Genomic DNA, 17,044 nt, shown 5'->3' with positions numbered 1-17,044 from the left:
TCGACTCTCTCAGCTGGTCGCACCGAGGTGATCGACTCTCTCAGCTGGTCGCACCGAGGTGATCGACTCCCTCAGCTGGTGATCGACTCTCTCAGCTGGTCGCACCGAGGTGATCGACTCTCTCAGCTGGTCGCACCGAGGTGATCGACTCTCTCAGCTGGTCGCACCGAGGTGATCGACTCCCTCAGCTGGTGATCGACTCTCTCAGCTGGTCGCACCGAGGTGATCGACTCTCTCAGCTGGTGATCGACTCTCTCAGCTGGTCGCACCGAGGTGATCTACTCCCTCAGCTGGTCGCACCGAGGTGATCGACTCTCTCAGCTGGTCGCACCGAGGTGATCGACTCCCTCAGCTGGTGATCGACTCTCTCAGCTGGTCGCACCGAGGTGATCGACTCCCTCAGCTGGTGATCGACTCTCTCAGCTGGTCGCACCGAGGTGATCGACTCCCTCAGCTGGTCGCACCGAGGTGATCGACTCCCTCAGCTGGTCGCACCGAGGTGATCGACTCCCTCAGCTGGTCACACCGAGGTGATCGACTCCCTCAGCTGGTGATCGACTCCCTCAGCTGGTCGCACCGAGGTGATCGACTCCCTCAGCTGGTGATCGACTCCCTCAGCTGGTCGCACCGAGGTGATCGACTCTCTCAGCTGGTCGCACCGAGGTGATCGACTCTCTCAGCTGGTCGCACCGAGGTGATCGACTCTCTCAGCTGGTCGCACCGAGGTGACCGCAGGGTTAAGTCCGACAACACAGGGTTAAGGACAACACAGGGTTAAGGCCGACACCGCAGGGCGAACTCTGAACCTAATAATCCCACGAAGGGGAGGAGTTCCTCTCTGGACACTCACGGGGGGGCCGCGTAGGGAACTTGAGGAGGAGCGCTTCATTCTCCGCTGTCGGGCAGGTTACTTTCGTCTAAGCGCCGGGGAAAGCAGGCGGGAGGGGTTTCTCTGTCGCCGCGACGGGTTCAGTGGTTTGCAACCGTCGCGCTGCTTCGAATGTCTTCCTCCGAGCTCAAGCGGTGCGTCGCGATCATCGAACGTTTATAGTTTCTACGCTTGCTGCCCGTGTTACCATAGTAACGTTTAGAGTTTCTACGCTTGCTGCCCGTGTTACCATAGTAACGGTTATAGTTTCTACGCTTGCTGCCCGTGTTACCATAGTAACGGTTATAGTTTCTACGCTTGCTGCCCGTGTTGCCATAGTAACGTTTCGAGTTTCTACGCTTGCTGCCCGTGTTGCCATAGTAACGGTTATAGTTTCTACGCTTGCTGCCCGTGTTGCCATAGTAACGTTTCGAGTTTCTACGCTTGCTGCCCGTGTTACCATAGTAACGTTTATAGTTTCTACGCTTGCTGCCCGTGTTACCATAGTAACGTTTCGAGTTTCTACGCTTGCTGCCCGTGTTACCATAGTAACGTTTAGAGTTTCTACGCTTGCTGCCCGTGTTACCATAGTAACGGTTAGAGTTTCTACGCTTGCTGCCCGTGTTACCATAGTAACGTTTAGAGTTTCTACACGTGCTGCCGCGTTATCGCCAAGCCCCGTGACGACCCTCGGTTCACCTACATTCCGATTTGGTGTCATTTGCGAATACTTTTTGACCCAGGTCTGCTAAAAAACCTCCCCTAGAAAAAAGGCTTATTTTGGTTATTCTCAGCCTAGACCCCCAAGTCACCATCCGGAGCAAAAAAAAAACAAACAAAAAAAACACAATTCATTCAGCCGTCGAATTTGACAGTATGACCGGGAAAAATAGGGTCTAGGTCGCTAATAACCTGAGTTTATCCTTTAAAACGTCAGCATTCTTCACCGTAAAAAGGCAAAAAAAAAAAGTTAAGAAAGAACAGTCCCTTGCAAAAGTACAACGACATCACATTCAACGTCAGCTGGGTCGCCCGGGTTCCAGTCGTAGGGGAGAACTCCGCGGGGGCCTTTCGTTTCCCTGGACTCCGTACAAACGTGGTTCCGCCCACATACCGTCGCATCGAGTCTCTGGTTTCTGCCACGTGCGCACGCACACACGTGCACGCTCGCTGTATAGGCCACTCTCAGGACAGAGTGGGCTGCATGGAGGGGGCGTGGGGGGGGTGGTCACTAGCTGGGGTCAGACGGCTTGTTCAGCTCCACCTTCACGCCCTTCTCTCCGGCTCCTGCACACGGGAACACAAGGTCAAAGGTCAATGGGGTCGTGGTATGTTGGGTACGTTAGCCGGACGAATTATACACAAACCTTTTTGCACACGACATCCACTTTAAACATTCACCTTCAACATCCACATGCACACACAACACTTTAAACATTCACCTTTAAAACATCCACATGCACACACAACACTTTAAACATTCACCTTTAAAACATTCACCTACACTGTAGCACTGAACACTTTGATGAACATTGTTACTCAGCTGATAGAGTTGTACCCTTCTTGCTGTCTTGTCGTACAGAACTTGTAAGTCGCTTTGGATAAAAGCGTTCAGCTAAATGACTAAAGGCCTCTGCATGCTACAGAAACTGCAAAGCAACTGCAACACAACATCGACAACGCAACGGTGTTGCAGACACTCTGCCTTTATGCTTCTGCAACATCAACGCGCAGCCTATGATGCAACATTGTACCCCGGATGTGCGGCACGCGCCCAGCCCCGCTGCACACTCTAGCAATTACATAACGGATTTCCCTTCTCAACCATACGTTAGTATAATAATAGCCCTGTTTATGTTTGTTTTCGCTTGTGTTCTTGTATATAGTGTAATATAGTTATATCTACTTTAGTTAAGTTAAGTTGTTAGTTAACTTAGTTAGTTCATTATTTTAGATTCGTTTTATAGTTTAGGTAACTTTCATTTTACGTTAACTAAAGTTGGTTTTACTTTAATGGGATGGACGTTAATGTGCAGATGCAAATACATCCGTTACAGCAACAGGCTATTGACGACGAGGAGGAAGAGCTGCTTATTTTAATTGCCAGGAGAGAGAGAGTGTGTCGAAGACGCAGAGAATTCATGGTCATGTTACTATCCATATAGTCTTTAGATGCGCTATTATATAAATGTTGGTACTTTCGGACCTCCTCTGCTATCCGTTCCTGTGTTTAATTCAATTTTAAATCTTATAAATGACAATCCACTCTGTAAGCTATCGAGCTACACCTGTCAGTAAGTATTTTTTTTGTCTCGAGCCAGGAACACTAGAAGTGACAGGCAGCCCCGCCCCCATTCACTACCAACCAATCACTGCTACGCAATATCAACGCAACGGTTGTTCAGATTAGATTTTGGGGAGAGGTACGCAACATCCTTGCAACACAGTCTACAAGGCCCTCTGCAACATGTATGCGTTGAAGTCGCGCTGATGTTGTGTTGCAGTTGCTTTGCAGTTTCTGTAGCATGCAGAGGCCTTAAGGCCATGTCCACACGTATCTGGATATTTTGCAAAACGGATATTTTCAGGCTCCGTTTAAAAAATTATCCTCGTCCACACGAAAAAAACTTGATCCAGACACAAACACATAAACGCATATAAATTGCTCCAACAAGCATGCTGGGCGAGTAGGTGGCGATACGCGATATCTCAAATACTATAGCGGTACCGAGCGGACAGGACGATTGACAGATACAATGTCCCCCGGCTTTAGACCAAATAGCAAATTCTAAATTGTGTTAATAGCCGCCAGACAGAAGAGCGTCTGCACCTGATGCGCTCTGGTGTTGTTCTTCTGTCTGGCGTCTATTAACTAAATTTAGAATGCAATTTGGCTTTTAACTGAAGCCGGGCGCAACACTAGACATGTTTAGCAAAACATTAAATATCTTTGGGACAGTTTGTGATAAGGGCTCGCCTTATTTTGTTTCGGAATCGGGATATTGTGATCTCAACATTGCATAGATCTCTCCGGTGAGAAATAAGCGGACAAGGAATAAAACGTCACTCGCCACTTAAATAAATCAAAAGCGTGTATTTAACAACCTCAAAAACCTTCGAAACACGGTTTATATTAACTTAATAAATATAAACAAAAATAAATTATGTCAACGAAAATGTCCAGTAGGCCTAACTAAATAACAGATACATCTCCGTTACACGCAAGCAACGTCTGATGGCCGAATCTGTCAGGGCACTGGAGTAGATATAATACAGTACTGTTACATCCAGACATTTATAATACAAGATATACAAATATACAGTACTGCTTAAGAGGCAGAGATCAATAAAAGAAAATATATACATTCGAGGGGGAAGAAACTGTATACTTCTGTCTGCCATTTCAGCACCAGGCGCTGTCCATTGTTATTACCTTCATGCGCTTCAAGGCTACAGGCGCCTATTGCCATAGAACAACAGTCTGAGCATGCGTAGTGAGCTGTGACATCATCGTTTATCTAGACTATGCGTTTACAGTGGCTACACGGATCCACTGAACCGATATTTTGGAAAATCTTCACTTTAAAATGTGTTTTTGGGGGAGCTCCAGTAGCTCACCACGTACCGCGAGTGCTATTTCAGCGCCGTGGACAACCGTGCTCGTCACGGATCTGGGGCTGAGCGCGTTCGAATCCCGGACGGCAGCCGTGCCTTTCCCAGAGTGTCTTCCCCCCCATCTGAACCCTTTCAGCCTGCTTCTGTCGGTCGAACTTGACCAAAGTATAAATGCGATAAACGTATAAAAGAGCCAGGGAAATGGCCAAAGTAAAAAAAAAAAAAAAAAAAAAAAAAAAGTGTTTTTGAAAATCTCCGTTTATGTTTCTGAAAACACTGTTTACGTGTGTGGATGAAAGGCCCAAACGTGGAAGAAAATGTGCGTTTTGCAAAAGATCTGGATTCGTGTGGACATAAATGTAAATATAAAATGTAAAGGAAAACTCTCGTTCGTCGGGAATTAATTGATGCAGCTGCTCTTGATTAGTTGATCAACCAAAGCCTTGGTTTAAAACCAGGTGTGTTCGTGGTGAGTTTTTTTTTTGTACCTGCCAAGGGACTAGATTTTTTGTAAGAATGCTTCTTGTGGTGTTTTAAAGAGCCTTTCGGTGCACAAGGTGCGACTAGCCCCTTTCGTGACTGTGGCCCCGTTTAGACGGAAACGCTAGCAGGTGAATCCGCAAAAATATTTTTTCGGATGTGCCTTTCGTTTATACGGAAACGGCGTTTTTACGGGGTGAAACCGCAAAAAAGTGAGACTACCTTCCAGGGTGGAATTCCTAGAAACGCAAAAGCTTTGCACTTTCGTCTAAACTGTCAAACCGTATAAATCTGTTAAAACGATGACGAAAGGTTTGTCACGGCTCTGGTCGCGCGTACTGCTTACGTCACAGGTAGCAGGTATGCGCCAGTAGCCGAGACGTAAACTAAGCAAGTATGTCTGACTATATCAACGGAGATCACCTGAAGGCTACATTGGCAGTACTTTTAACCCTTTCACTGCCACACGACAGAAGATTAACCCTTTACTATCACACAACCGGCTGTCGTGTGGCAGTGAAAGGGTTAAATACACAAGAATCTGTCCCGCGGCGTGAGTGGACCCACTGTCTGTGAGTGACTCTGCTTTGGTCCAATCACATTCCCCATCCACAGTCTGCGAATCAGAGGCAGAGTAGGGCGGGTCTTCACAGCACGTCATGTGACATATGCGCCAATCGTGTGACAGCGGGGCTCCGTCGTTACAGCGTCGTCTGCACGGAGAATTCCACCCCAAAACGCTCGTCTAAACGTAAAATTAAAAGTGAAACCGCAAAACGACTTTTGCGGTTTCTGTTCACAAAACGCTCGTCTAAACGTAGCCTTAGATGCACGCCAACACGGTTTGGCAGAGTGAATCCACAGTCCTTTGCTCCCCCATAGAAACTGGTCCGACACGAAACGTCCGTTATACAAGTATATCGCAGAGACATTTCAAAGGTACTCACAGTTGTGCTCTGCACAGCTCTGTCCTTAAAGTATAGTATTTTGCTTCCAAGTGATCATCTAATTAAACTGAAGAACTGGATTATTTTGTTCAAACATAGTTGCCTGTCTGCGTGTCTATTTCTGGCTCTCGCCGAGAAACCCGAACCCAGACAAAGAAAGGTGAACGGCGTGCAGCAATCAAACCAAATTATGTCAAGCGAGGATACACCTCAGGGTTTCCCATTAATTACCTAGACTGTGGCGGCTAATTAGCCCCGCCACAGTTGTATAATGAACCAATTTTCTTTTATTATTATTATTTTTTTTTTTACAGTTTTTTTTTAAATATAAAGTTTGCCAATAGGGATGTATCAGTAGTATTGGCAGTGGTAGTAGTCGTAATAGTAATCCACAATTTTTTTTATATCCACTTTTTCTCACATTTTTCTATATTTTTCTCCCATCCCAATTTCGTATCATCCAATTCAACCCTCCCCTGTCACGAACGCTGTTTCTTGCCTCCCACAAGCCGGCTGCAATGTGGACTAAGTCATACATAGCACAAGTCCCCTCCGGTACTTGAGGTAACAGCAGTCGCATCTTTTCACCTGCGCAGCTCGATCTCTCAGTGGCGAGGAGTAACGCGTGGGAGGCTCACGCTGCCCCCGACACTTCCTGATTCTACTGCGCAGGCGCACCAACCGACCTGTAGGAGTCGCTGTCCACAACGCCCCATCCCCACCCATCAGTTTCCCACCCCCTAATACGGCCAATGTGTATTAGTACGGACGACCAGCTAAACTGAAAGCAAATGTGGAGCGCTGGGTTCGAACAGGCGAGCCCAGCGTCTCTAGATTTCATGGAGAGCGCCTTGCCCACTACGCTACGTAGCCGCCCTATTTCTTTATTTTCTAAAAAATAAACCAGTTCAACACAGGTAACCACTTTTGCTTCATTTCTTTGATGGCTCTAGTCCAGTGGTTCCCAAACCTCTCCTCGAGACACCCCAGCCGTTCCATGTATTTGTTAAATTCCACCACCAGCACACCTGATTCAACTAATAAAGTAAGGGCTAGTTAAGTATCAGGTGTGCTGGTGGTGGAATTTAACAAATACATTGAACGGCTGGGGTGCTCCGAGGAGAGGATTGGGAAGTACTAGTCTAGTCGATTTTGTGTTTTGAGCACAAAGTTCCTCATAGATCTAGCCTCTTTATTTTGCTCTCAAAGTGCACCAGATTGATGCATTGAACTTTAAAATGTACAAACTAAAAAAATATCCGTGGGGGGCATGGGCGCAGCTACTCCTGACTGAGGTGAGCGACCTTAAAGTATCGGTTGAACGAAGACTGGATGAACTTGGCCACTCAATGAAAGACTTAAAAAAAGAGACAGGCTATTCTGAACAGAGTCTCTAATGCAGGAAAAAGAATCGTGTGCGGCCAATAGTAAAACCCCTAGTGCAAGTCCACTCCAAAGAACTGAACACGCTACAAACAAAGTTTAGTAACTTGGAAGCACAAAATCTGAGAAATAATCTGATCTTTGTTGGCCTGGCAGAAGGACTGGAGACGGGCAATTCAGACAAGATGACGGGCGACATATTAAAATAAGATTAAGATAAGATAAAATAAGATTAAGACAAGCCAACACCAGAAATTGAAAGACAGCACCGTAGCCCACGTCCCCGCCCGGCTCCAGGTGAGCCACCGCGGCCGTATCTGGTGCTGCTGCGTACGGAGATGGAGAGACGGACAGAAGATCCTCCAGGCCGTGGCGGAGAAAAGGCAACTATCCTGGCAAAGAAAACCACTGAGAGTCTTCCAGAATAGAATAGAATAGAATAGGAATACTTTTATTATCTATTCTATTCTATCTGGTAGTCCTATTCCTCCACTACTTCTCGGTTTTATACGTTTTTTTATGGCTGATTCTAGGTTTTCTGTTGTTCCATAGGAAGCCAGAAAATTATTTGTTTATTTCTTTGAACAAACTAGGAGGGAACTTTAGCGGTATAGAGGACATCAAAAAAGATATCCACCAGTATTACATAGCATATAACTCAAGATACCCCTTGCAGTGGGCTTACAATAGTGTGAGACAGATTGGCAGCTGGGAATGGCTTGAAGAACAAATTATAGAAGAACATAACAAAGATCTATCTCTTTCAATGTTGTGGTATAACCCAAAAATCACTCCCAGACTGGACAATCCGCTTTTAGAATTTTCATGTGAAATAGTGAAAATCTTACATAAACGCCTGACCTTTAGTGGATAATTGGATATTCCTTACCATCATGTCCACTATGGAAAAACCTGTTGCTCTCTGCAGGAGGTAAAACCCTTAAAAATAATGTATGGCAACAACATAATATAACACAGGTGGGGCAAGTGATCGAAAGTGGAAATATGATACCTTTTAATGAACTTAAAACACAGTTTGGGCTGAAAGACACAGAATTTTTATCTTATTTACAAATACAATCAGTTATTAAATCATTGTTGTCTAAAGGCATAGCTATAGGAACAAACAGAGTCTTGGAAGAGACATTAAGGGGAATTACAGGCAGGAAAGGCATCGTCTCTGCAATGTATATAAACTATCATGTTCAACCACCCCTGATACCAATACCCAAACTAAAGTCCAGTGGGAGCGAGACATGGGCATACCCATATCTGAAACACAATGAGAAGGAGCACTTAGGCATAGTACTAAAATATCAAAATGTGTTAGATATAAACATTTACAATTAAAGATACTACACAGGGCCTATATAACGCCCTGTACATTGAATAAAATTAATCACACCCTACCCAAATTGTGCTGGCATGAGTGTGGAGTAGAGGGTACGCTCATGCACTTGCTGTGGCACTGCCCGCTTGTTACGTAGTTCTGGTTGGACATTGCTGAGGACCTGTCAGTTACTCTCCAAATTGACATTAATCCTTGCCCTATAACATTTACATTTAGTCATTTAGCTGACGCTTTTATCCAAAGCGACTTACAAGTTCTGTACGACAAGTCATCAGGAAGGGTACAACTCTATCAGCTGAGTAACAATGTTCATCAACGTGTTGCATGTTACAGTGTAGGTTAGTTTATTAGGACAAGTGCATGACAGTAAGGTTAGTTGGGGTTCGTTTTTTTTTTATTATTATTTCAGATAATGGTTGAAGAAGTGCATCTATAACTTGTATATTGGGCGTAAAAATTGACACTGCTCAAGCAAAGATTGTAAATAATATTGTAGCACTGGCTTTTCTAGCATGCAAACGGATTATTTTAATGAACTGGAAAGAACGCAAACCGAACTGCTTCAGTTTGGAGAACTGGCGCAAGGACTTCATGGACTTGATATCAATGGAACAGGCTGCTCTGTCTCTTCAAGAGAGTGATAGGCCCGATGGCCTTCAAGGTCCCCTGAACTTTATTAGATCACTATCTGGAATGTTTGTGTACTACTGAACCTTTGTAACACTCTGCAACCCCCCCCCCCTCACCCCCTTGTTATTATTATTATTATTATTATTATTATTATTATTATTATTATTATTATTATTATTATTATTATTATTATTATTATTATTATTATTATTATTATTATTATTATTATTATTATTATTATTTTTGTCTTAGTTTGTCTTGTCATGTATGTATTGTCTTGCTTGTGAAAAATAAAAACTTGATATGAAAAGGTACTCACAGTTGCACGAGGGTCTTGGACAGAGAAATGCAATGGTTTGAAAGCTCGGCGTTGCTAATAAACATTTAAAAAAAAATTATAAACATCACCGAGACGGCAGTGCGGCTCTGCAGATATACCCTACTCCTCATTGCGGCGTTCGGGGGAGAGCAGCCATACGTTCTTCGCTGTTTACACGCCTATACAAATTATTTAAAATGTTTATTAGCAACGCCGATCTTTCAAACCATTGTGTTTCTCTGTCCACGACCCCAACTGTGAGTACCTTTGAAATTTCTCTGCGATACTTGTATAACGAACGTTTCGCGTCTGTTCGAACGTTTGGGCTCAGCCTAGGTGAGTAGATGTGAGTAGACGTGAGTAGACGTGAGTAGAGGTGAGTAGACGTGAAGGCCGCTGCCCACCTGTTAGGTACTTCTCCTTCGCTCTCGCTCGCTCGTCTGCGTCGAAATACCACACCGTGATGGCATACCTGCAGGGAGAAAAAGCGCGGAGGTCAGGCGGAGAGAAGGTCGGTAAACAAGGGGTCAATATGAACCAGGGTTCCCACAGGGCGGCTATGTGGCGTAGTGGGCAAGGCACTCGCAACGAAATGCTGGAGACGCTGGGCTCGACAGTTCGAGCCCAGCGCTCCACATTTGCTTTCAGTTTAGCTGGTCGTCCGTACTAATACACATTGGCCGTATTAGGGGGTGGGAAACTGATGGGTGGGGATCGGGCATTGTGGACAGCGACTCCTACAGGTCGGTTGGTGCGCCTGCACAGTAGAATCAGGAAGTGTCGGGGGCAGCGTGAGCCTCCCACGCGTTACTCCTCACCACTGAGAGATCGAGCTGCGCAGGTGAAAAGATGCGACTGCTGTTACCTCAAGTACCGGAGGGGACTTGTGCTATGTATGACTTAGTCCACATTGCAGCCGGCTTGTGGGAGGCAAGAAACAGCGTCCGTGACAGGGGAGGGTTGAATTGGATGATACGAAATTGGGATGGGAGAAAAATATAGAAAAATGGGAGAAAAAGTGGATAAAAAAAAATGAACCAGGGTTCCCACAGACATTGCAAAGTGAAGCACCATTTTTCATTTTTGAAAGGGCATTTAACCAATTTGTTTGCCGAAAACATAGAACTACGTTTCTGTTGCCCGATCGTTGAGTGCCGGAAACGTAGATCTACGTTTTTCTCACGGTATTTTTTATTAGCTATTGCCATTCATAGTTCAGCGGGGCACCTTGTGCATACTGTTCTGAGTGTGTCTGAGCTGGCAGATGGTCTTATACTGCCCTCTAACGCCTTTGGCCATTATTGCACCCCGTTAGAAACGGGTTAGTTTCTTTTCTCTACCGAGCTGCGGCGTGGGGGCGGGTCCTAAACACTCCAGCAAAACACACGCTTGTAGGGATGGTTTGGACTACTGACCCCGCCTGCCCGTTGAAGTGCAATGCCCAACAACGTCGGAGACAGGATCGCTGTGGCGCGCCGGTCTAAACCACATTGCATGCGTGCACGAGTAAGGATAATAATGATGATCTAGCGTTGATTTCAGGAAGATCCGATAATCGGGCGAAAAATGACAACGTGTTTATTGAATTACACAAAAATGCTGTTTTCGCGTCTTTTCCCTGGAATTACTCAGAAGCAACCATTTTTCATTTTTGAAAGGGCATTTAACCAATTTGTTTGCCGAAAACATAGAACTACGTTTCTGTTGCCCGATCGTTGAGTGCCGGAAACGTAGATCTACGTTTTTCTCACGGTATTAAAAAAAAAAAAAAAAAAAAAAAAAAATTATAATAATAATAATGAAATAAAAATGTTTAATGTTGATTTAGAATTCGAATGCCAATGTAACGAACAAAGGTCCGAACGTTCGGGCTCAGCCCTAGTGGACAGAGCGACGGTGCGCGACCTCTGACCTGGTGGAGTGGGCGGGCTGGACCTCGTGAGGGTTCCGTCTGTCGGACCAGAAGAGCAGCAACCGGTCGAATTTGGGTTCGATGTCGGCAAACTGGGCCTTTCCTTCTGGGAAGATCCGCAGGAGTCCCCCGTGTTCCTGGGAAGACAAAACAAAACAAGGAGTCAGAAAGAGAACAGCTGGGAGGAGTCACAGACGAGAACAGCTGGGAGGAGTCACAGACGAGAACAGCTGGGAGGGGTCACAGACGAGAACAGCTGGGAGGGGTCACAGATGAGAACAGGTGGGAGGAGTCAGAGACGAGAACAGCTGGGAGGAGTCACAGACGAGAACAGCTGGGAGGGGTCACAGACGAGAACAGATGGGAGGAGTCACAGACGAGAACAGCTGGGAGGGGTCACAGATGAGAACAGGTGGGAGGAGTCACAGACGAGAACAGCTGGGAGGGGTCACAGACGAGAACAGCTGGGAGGAGTCACAGACGAGAACAGCTGGGAGGGGTCAGACGAGAACAGCTGGGAGGAGTCACAGACGAGAACAGCTGGGAGGAGTCACAGAGGAGAACAGCTGGGAGGAGTCACAGAGGAGAACAGCTGGGAGGAGTCAGAGACGAGAACAGCTGGGAGGAGTCAGAGACGAGAACAGCTGGGAGGGGTCACAGACGAGAACAGCTGGGAGGAGTCACAGACGAGAACAGCTGGGAGGAGTCAGAGACAAGAACAGCTGGGAGGGGTCTCTGAGCGCCAGTCAAAGTGGCAAATACATTTAAAAGAAAAAAAAAGGTAGGTGTCACTAGGGGCAGAGTGGCTAACAGTGAGTTCAAGTTTCAAGTTCAAGTTTTGTTTTATTTGGGGCGGCTAAGTGGCGCAGTGGGCAAGGCACTCGCCACTAACGCAGGAGATGCTGGGTTCGAGCCCAGCTCTCGCCATTGCTACCAGCTTGGCTGGTCGTTCATACTAATACAATTGGCAGTGTTAGAGGGTGGGAAGCTGGCGGGTGGGGATCGGACGTTGTGGACAGCGACTCCTACAGGTCGGTTGGTGCGCCTGTACAGCAGAATCAGGAAGCAACGGGGGCAACGTGATTGGCGCACATGTCACATGACCAGAAACGTCAGTGGCCAATCAGAACGCAGAACGCGGAACTGGAAATCCGTTGGTAAAAGTAATGACGCACCCAGTCTGCTCCGGTTCAGTTAGCTAGTAGCAGAGGCTCTGTTGTGATTTTTAATGCACAATAAATATTCAACATTCTCTTTTGAGACTCCGCCTCAGACTCTTATCCTTTGGCACTAAAAGCGAAACATTGTCACCGGTATGGCTAAAAGTATAGACGCAGACTGGGTAGCAAGTGCAACAACGTATAACATCCGTGCGGAACCAATGTCCCAACAACCTTTCCATGGGTGAACTCATTGAGCATAGTTGTCAATGAATGATACTAATACATACAATCACCTGTTGTTGAATAAATACCATTACTTTCTAGTTATTACTAAAAAACTGTATATAAAACAGTAGCTGTAAAAAAATATATATATATATAGTTTTATAATTTATATAATATTATTATTATTATTATAAAAAAAAAATTATGTATGCACTGGTATGGGATCAGTGTCGGTATCGGCCGATACCCAAAGCGTAGGTATCGGAATCGGATCGGGAAGGAAAAAATGGTATCGGAACATCTCTACTTACAGAGGGAATTACCCCGAAGTCCGGCTAGCTGTAACAAGCACGTTACATGACATACATTACATTCATTGAGTTGCTGAATTTAAAAAGTAATGTGTTAGAGTGCTAGTTAGTTACTCCCAAAAGTAATGGCGTTACTTAGTCCCAACACTGGTTCTGACTATGTTTGACAACAAGGCTGGCCTAAAGGCCTAATAACCTTTTTCATGAACAAATATGCAAGTTACCTACGTGCTTTATTGTGTATAAGTGGCGTGCTGCTAATGTTGGTTAGCTTAAACACTTTGTGTGATTTGATCAGAATAAATAAATACTACCGCCACAAACACCAGAGTGCTTGGCTAACTCAATCTTGATCAAACACTAAGATATCTGTTAAACACCGTTAGTTTTACATTCATAAATCAAATAACAGCAGCGCATCACACCATGGTAGTGACCAAGAGAACTAGGGAAATACCACGGCACTGACATAATAATAATAAAATAAACTTTATTTGTATAGCACCTTTCATACAAGAATTGCAGCTCAGAGTGCTTCAGAGCAGTAAAAAAGATAATGAGCACAAAATTGGCAGATTGAGAGCAATGCATAAAGTGCAGACATACAATTAGGCATAAAATAAGCATAAAATCTGCATAAAATAGACAGCAGCAAAATAGACAAGTCAAGATAAGGCATAGAACATTAAATCACATAGTTTTTCATATTAGAATCTAAAGTCTTAATAGGCCTCTTTGTTTACGGTTTGATTGTCACTTATACATATATACAATAGACATATAACACTGAAATTAAATTGGTAGGAGTAGGGCTGTCTTAAATACTTCGAAGCTTCGTTCGATGGCATGAGCTTCGAACATAAAAAATAAAATCGAAGTGCAAAAAAGAAAACATCCCTTGGAGTTGTACATGACGGCGACTAAACACAAAACATTAATAAGGCTATGCCTATGCTGCTATGACAATTGTTTGCTTGATAGACGAAGGTTGCAACATAATTATGTAATGTCATGTCGTTGGCTGTGAGAGCAGCCCCACTGCACCCAGGCAGCGCAGCCGAGTGAAACCTTGTTGGCTGCGTCACAGTCACGAAAGGGGCTACTTAATTCATTAATCTAATCCACTTTATTTATAGAGCACATTTAAAAACAACAACGTTTACCAAAGTGCTGTACAAGTCCCACAACATAAGATAAAAAATATATAATAAAAATATATATATATTATAATTATTATTATAATTTTTTCTCTCTCGAAGCTTCGAATTAAAATCGAAGCTCGGCCCCCGAAGCTTCGATTGCCAAAAAAAGCTTTGCAGGTCAGCCCTAGGTAGGAGCCACGAGCTAGCCCTTAAGCTAGCAGCTCACAGTAACCATCGGCGCAAAAAAAATGATGAACGCCGACAATGGCGGCAAGCCGTCGCCCTGGCAACCCGAAGGGTCACGCGTTCAACGGACTTCGTTTTCCTCCGTGTGACATGTGTCCCCGGTGGAGCAACAATAACAGACTACAAGTTAAAAAAAATAAACTGTCAAGGTATCACTTTAAAAGAAAAGGCCCTGTCTGGCTCTGAGGAGGAGGAGGAGGAGGTGGAGGAGGAGGAGGGACGGTGGTGGTGGGGGGGGGCTTCCTGCGGAGGGAAGGGCAGAATAACCCACAGGAAAAGTGTCCAGGCAGGACAAAGAACCTGGAGAGTGAAAAAGCAGATTGCAGCGGAGTGCGGAGGGAAAGTCTCACAGAGCTGATATGATAGGCCCCTCTCTTCACACGCAACACCGTGGAAACCAGTAGCGCCCTTTCGTGACTGCGACGCACGCCAACAAGGTTTGGCCGAGTGCATCCACACAGTCCCTTGCTCCTCGATAGGAAACCAACCTAGATTTACCATGAAGAACTGGTCCTACCGCAACCGTCCGTTATACAAATATATCACAGAGAAATTTCAAAGGTCTCACTCACAGTTGCACGAGGGTATTAATTGGACAGAGACACGTAATGGTTTGAAAGCTCGGCGTTGCTAATAAACATTTTAAGGGCGGTCAGGTGGCGTAGCGGAGATTGTGCTCGTCACCAATGCAAGAGGCTGCGGTCTGGCTTGGGCTTTGCCTTGGCTCGGGCTGATCGCTATACTAACTCGTTTGGCTGAGTTAGGGGGAGGGGAGCCGTGGGTGGGTCCTGGGCGTTGTGGACAGCGACCCCTACAGTTCGGTCGGGGCACCTGCTCAGCAAGGGTAGGATCTGGAGAGAGGTAGTGTGACCTTCCACACGTTACACTCTCCCGGTGAGAATCTGCACGGCCAGGCTGGCTGCCGGCTGGCTGCACATGCGTCAGAGGAAAGCATGAGACAGTCTCCGGCCTCTCGGACCAACAGTAGGGGAAAGTGCGCAACAACCAGGAAGGGGGTTGGGAATTGGCATAACGACTAACAGTGGGATGGGAAAAAAATCGGAAAAAGAAGGAGGGGGAAAAAGATAATAAAAAATTAAATAAAAATAAACATTTAAAAAAAAAATTATAAACTGGTTGAATTCACAGTGCATGCGCATCAGGCATTAAATTTATTAAATGTTTATTACCAACGCAGAGCTTTCAAACCATTACATTTCTCTGTCCAAGACCCTCGTGCAACTGGGTTAGGTTATGGTTAGTTTAAGGTAACAGTGTGGTTAAGGTTATGGTTAGCAGTGCTTGGGGGGTGGTAGGCCCCCCAAAACTACTAGTGTTGTCGAGGGGTGCGCGTGTCACACACATATAAACTATTTACAATACAGGGAGGCACATACAACACTCATAACTATTTACAACCAGTGTCCGAGCGAGTGCACTCAAGTTGTTTGGAAATTCTGAGGGCTCAAGAGTGCACACTAGACGCTGAAGGAAAGAGCTTGTTTTTCATATGTGTACATAATGTAAATATCTGTAGATGACAGCAGACATCTACTTAGCTCCACTCAGGCTTTATATTAACACCGAGAGGGCCTTTAAAGCTGAGAGAATTGAAGGAAATCCTGGTCTATAACCTAGATCTTAAATGAGGAGACAGCCAGTGTGTGTCTTCACTCAGTTAGACGGTGGGAGAGCCACAGACAGGCTCTGTGAGAGATAGAGCCAAGGTCATCGGCCGAGGTGATAGCTGGTCGGCTAGGGAGGGGAGTTAATATCAACAGAGAAGCCGTTGCTATGGGGACCAGGTAGAGAAAAGGCGTAAGAGTGTGTCAGCGGTGACAGGAGACGTAGAGACGTTGCACGGTTGCTATGGGCTATCAGCCGTTGCTAGGGACTATACCTTATAGTTGGGAGTTCTTCGGGTTTGACTCAAAAATGAAGCTGACGCGTAGACATGTTGACAGAGAGACACCAGTAAGCTGGAGCGGTGGGGGAGGCCCCTCCACCCTCCTAGGCCACGAGGTAGCTACAGGGCTGTACACTGCGACGATCTCGTCGCAAATTGCCCCTTAATTTGGCCGTTGCGATTGAAATATTATATCTGGTAGCAACGTTGCGAACTTGCGAGTAGAGATTTCAACCCTTCATTCGCATTTCACTCCTAAATTAATCCTTACAAATTGGATATTTTTTTTTTAAACATTAGCCTACAACCAAGGCTGTACAGTGCGACACAATGTCGTGGTGCTATGAAAGAATCTGTCGGCAATTAATGAACTTACTGCGATAGCCTGAGTGAAAAAAAGATTTGCGTGGAGTGAATCTGGGTCACGCTATATACTTGGTACTTGTAGTCTATCGTGCGATTAAAGACCATGTCCCTGTCTGCGTAGTCTATACATCCAACACCAAATCCCATAATTCCTAGCGAAACGAAACTGAATGTGGCCGC

General features: G+C 45.5%; 1 protein-coding gene across 1 annotated transcript in view; it reads right to left on the bottom strand.

Moving 5' to 3' along the window:
• Nucleotides 1-606: 606 nt before the first annotated feature.
• Nucleotides 607-17,044, bottom strand: part of egln1a (egl-9 family hypoxia-inducible factor 1a) — a 96,641-nt gene continuing 80,203 nt past the window's right edge. The window contains exons 3-5 of the mRNA XM_084321063.1: nucleotides 11,506-11,642; nucleotides 9,998-10,065; nucleotides 607-2,155 (exon numbers count right to left, since the gene is read on the bottom strand). Coding sequence (XP_084177189.1) covers nucleotides 2,100-2,155; nucleotides 9,998-10,065; nucleotides 11,506-11,642 — 261 coding nt within the window. The 3' untranslated portion in view covers nucleotides 607-2,099. The remainder of the gene's footprint in view (nucleotides 2,156-9,997; nucleotides 10,066-11,505; nucleotides 11,643-17,044) is intronic.

The sequence above is a fragment of the Notolepis coatsorum genome, assembly GCF_963971535.1.
Source record: "Notolepis coatsorum genome assembly, chromosome: 9".
Classification (NCBI taxonomy): Eukaryota; Metazoa; Chordata; class Actinopteri; order Aulopiformes; family Paralepididae; genus Notolepis; species Notolepis coatsorum.
The sequence above is the reverse complement of the archived record's forward strand: the minus strand, read 5'-3'. Positions and strand labels throughout refer to the sequence as shown.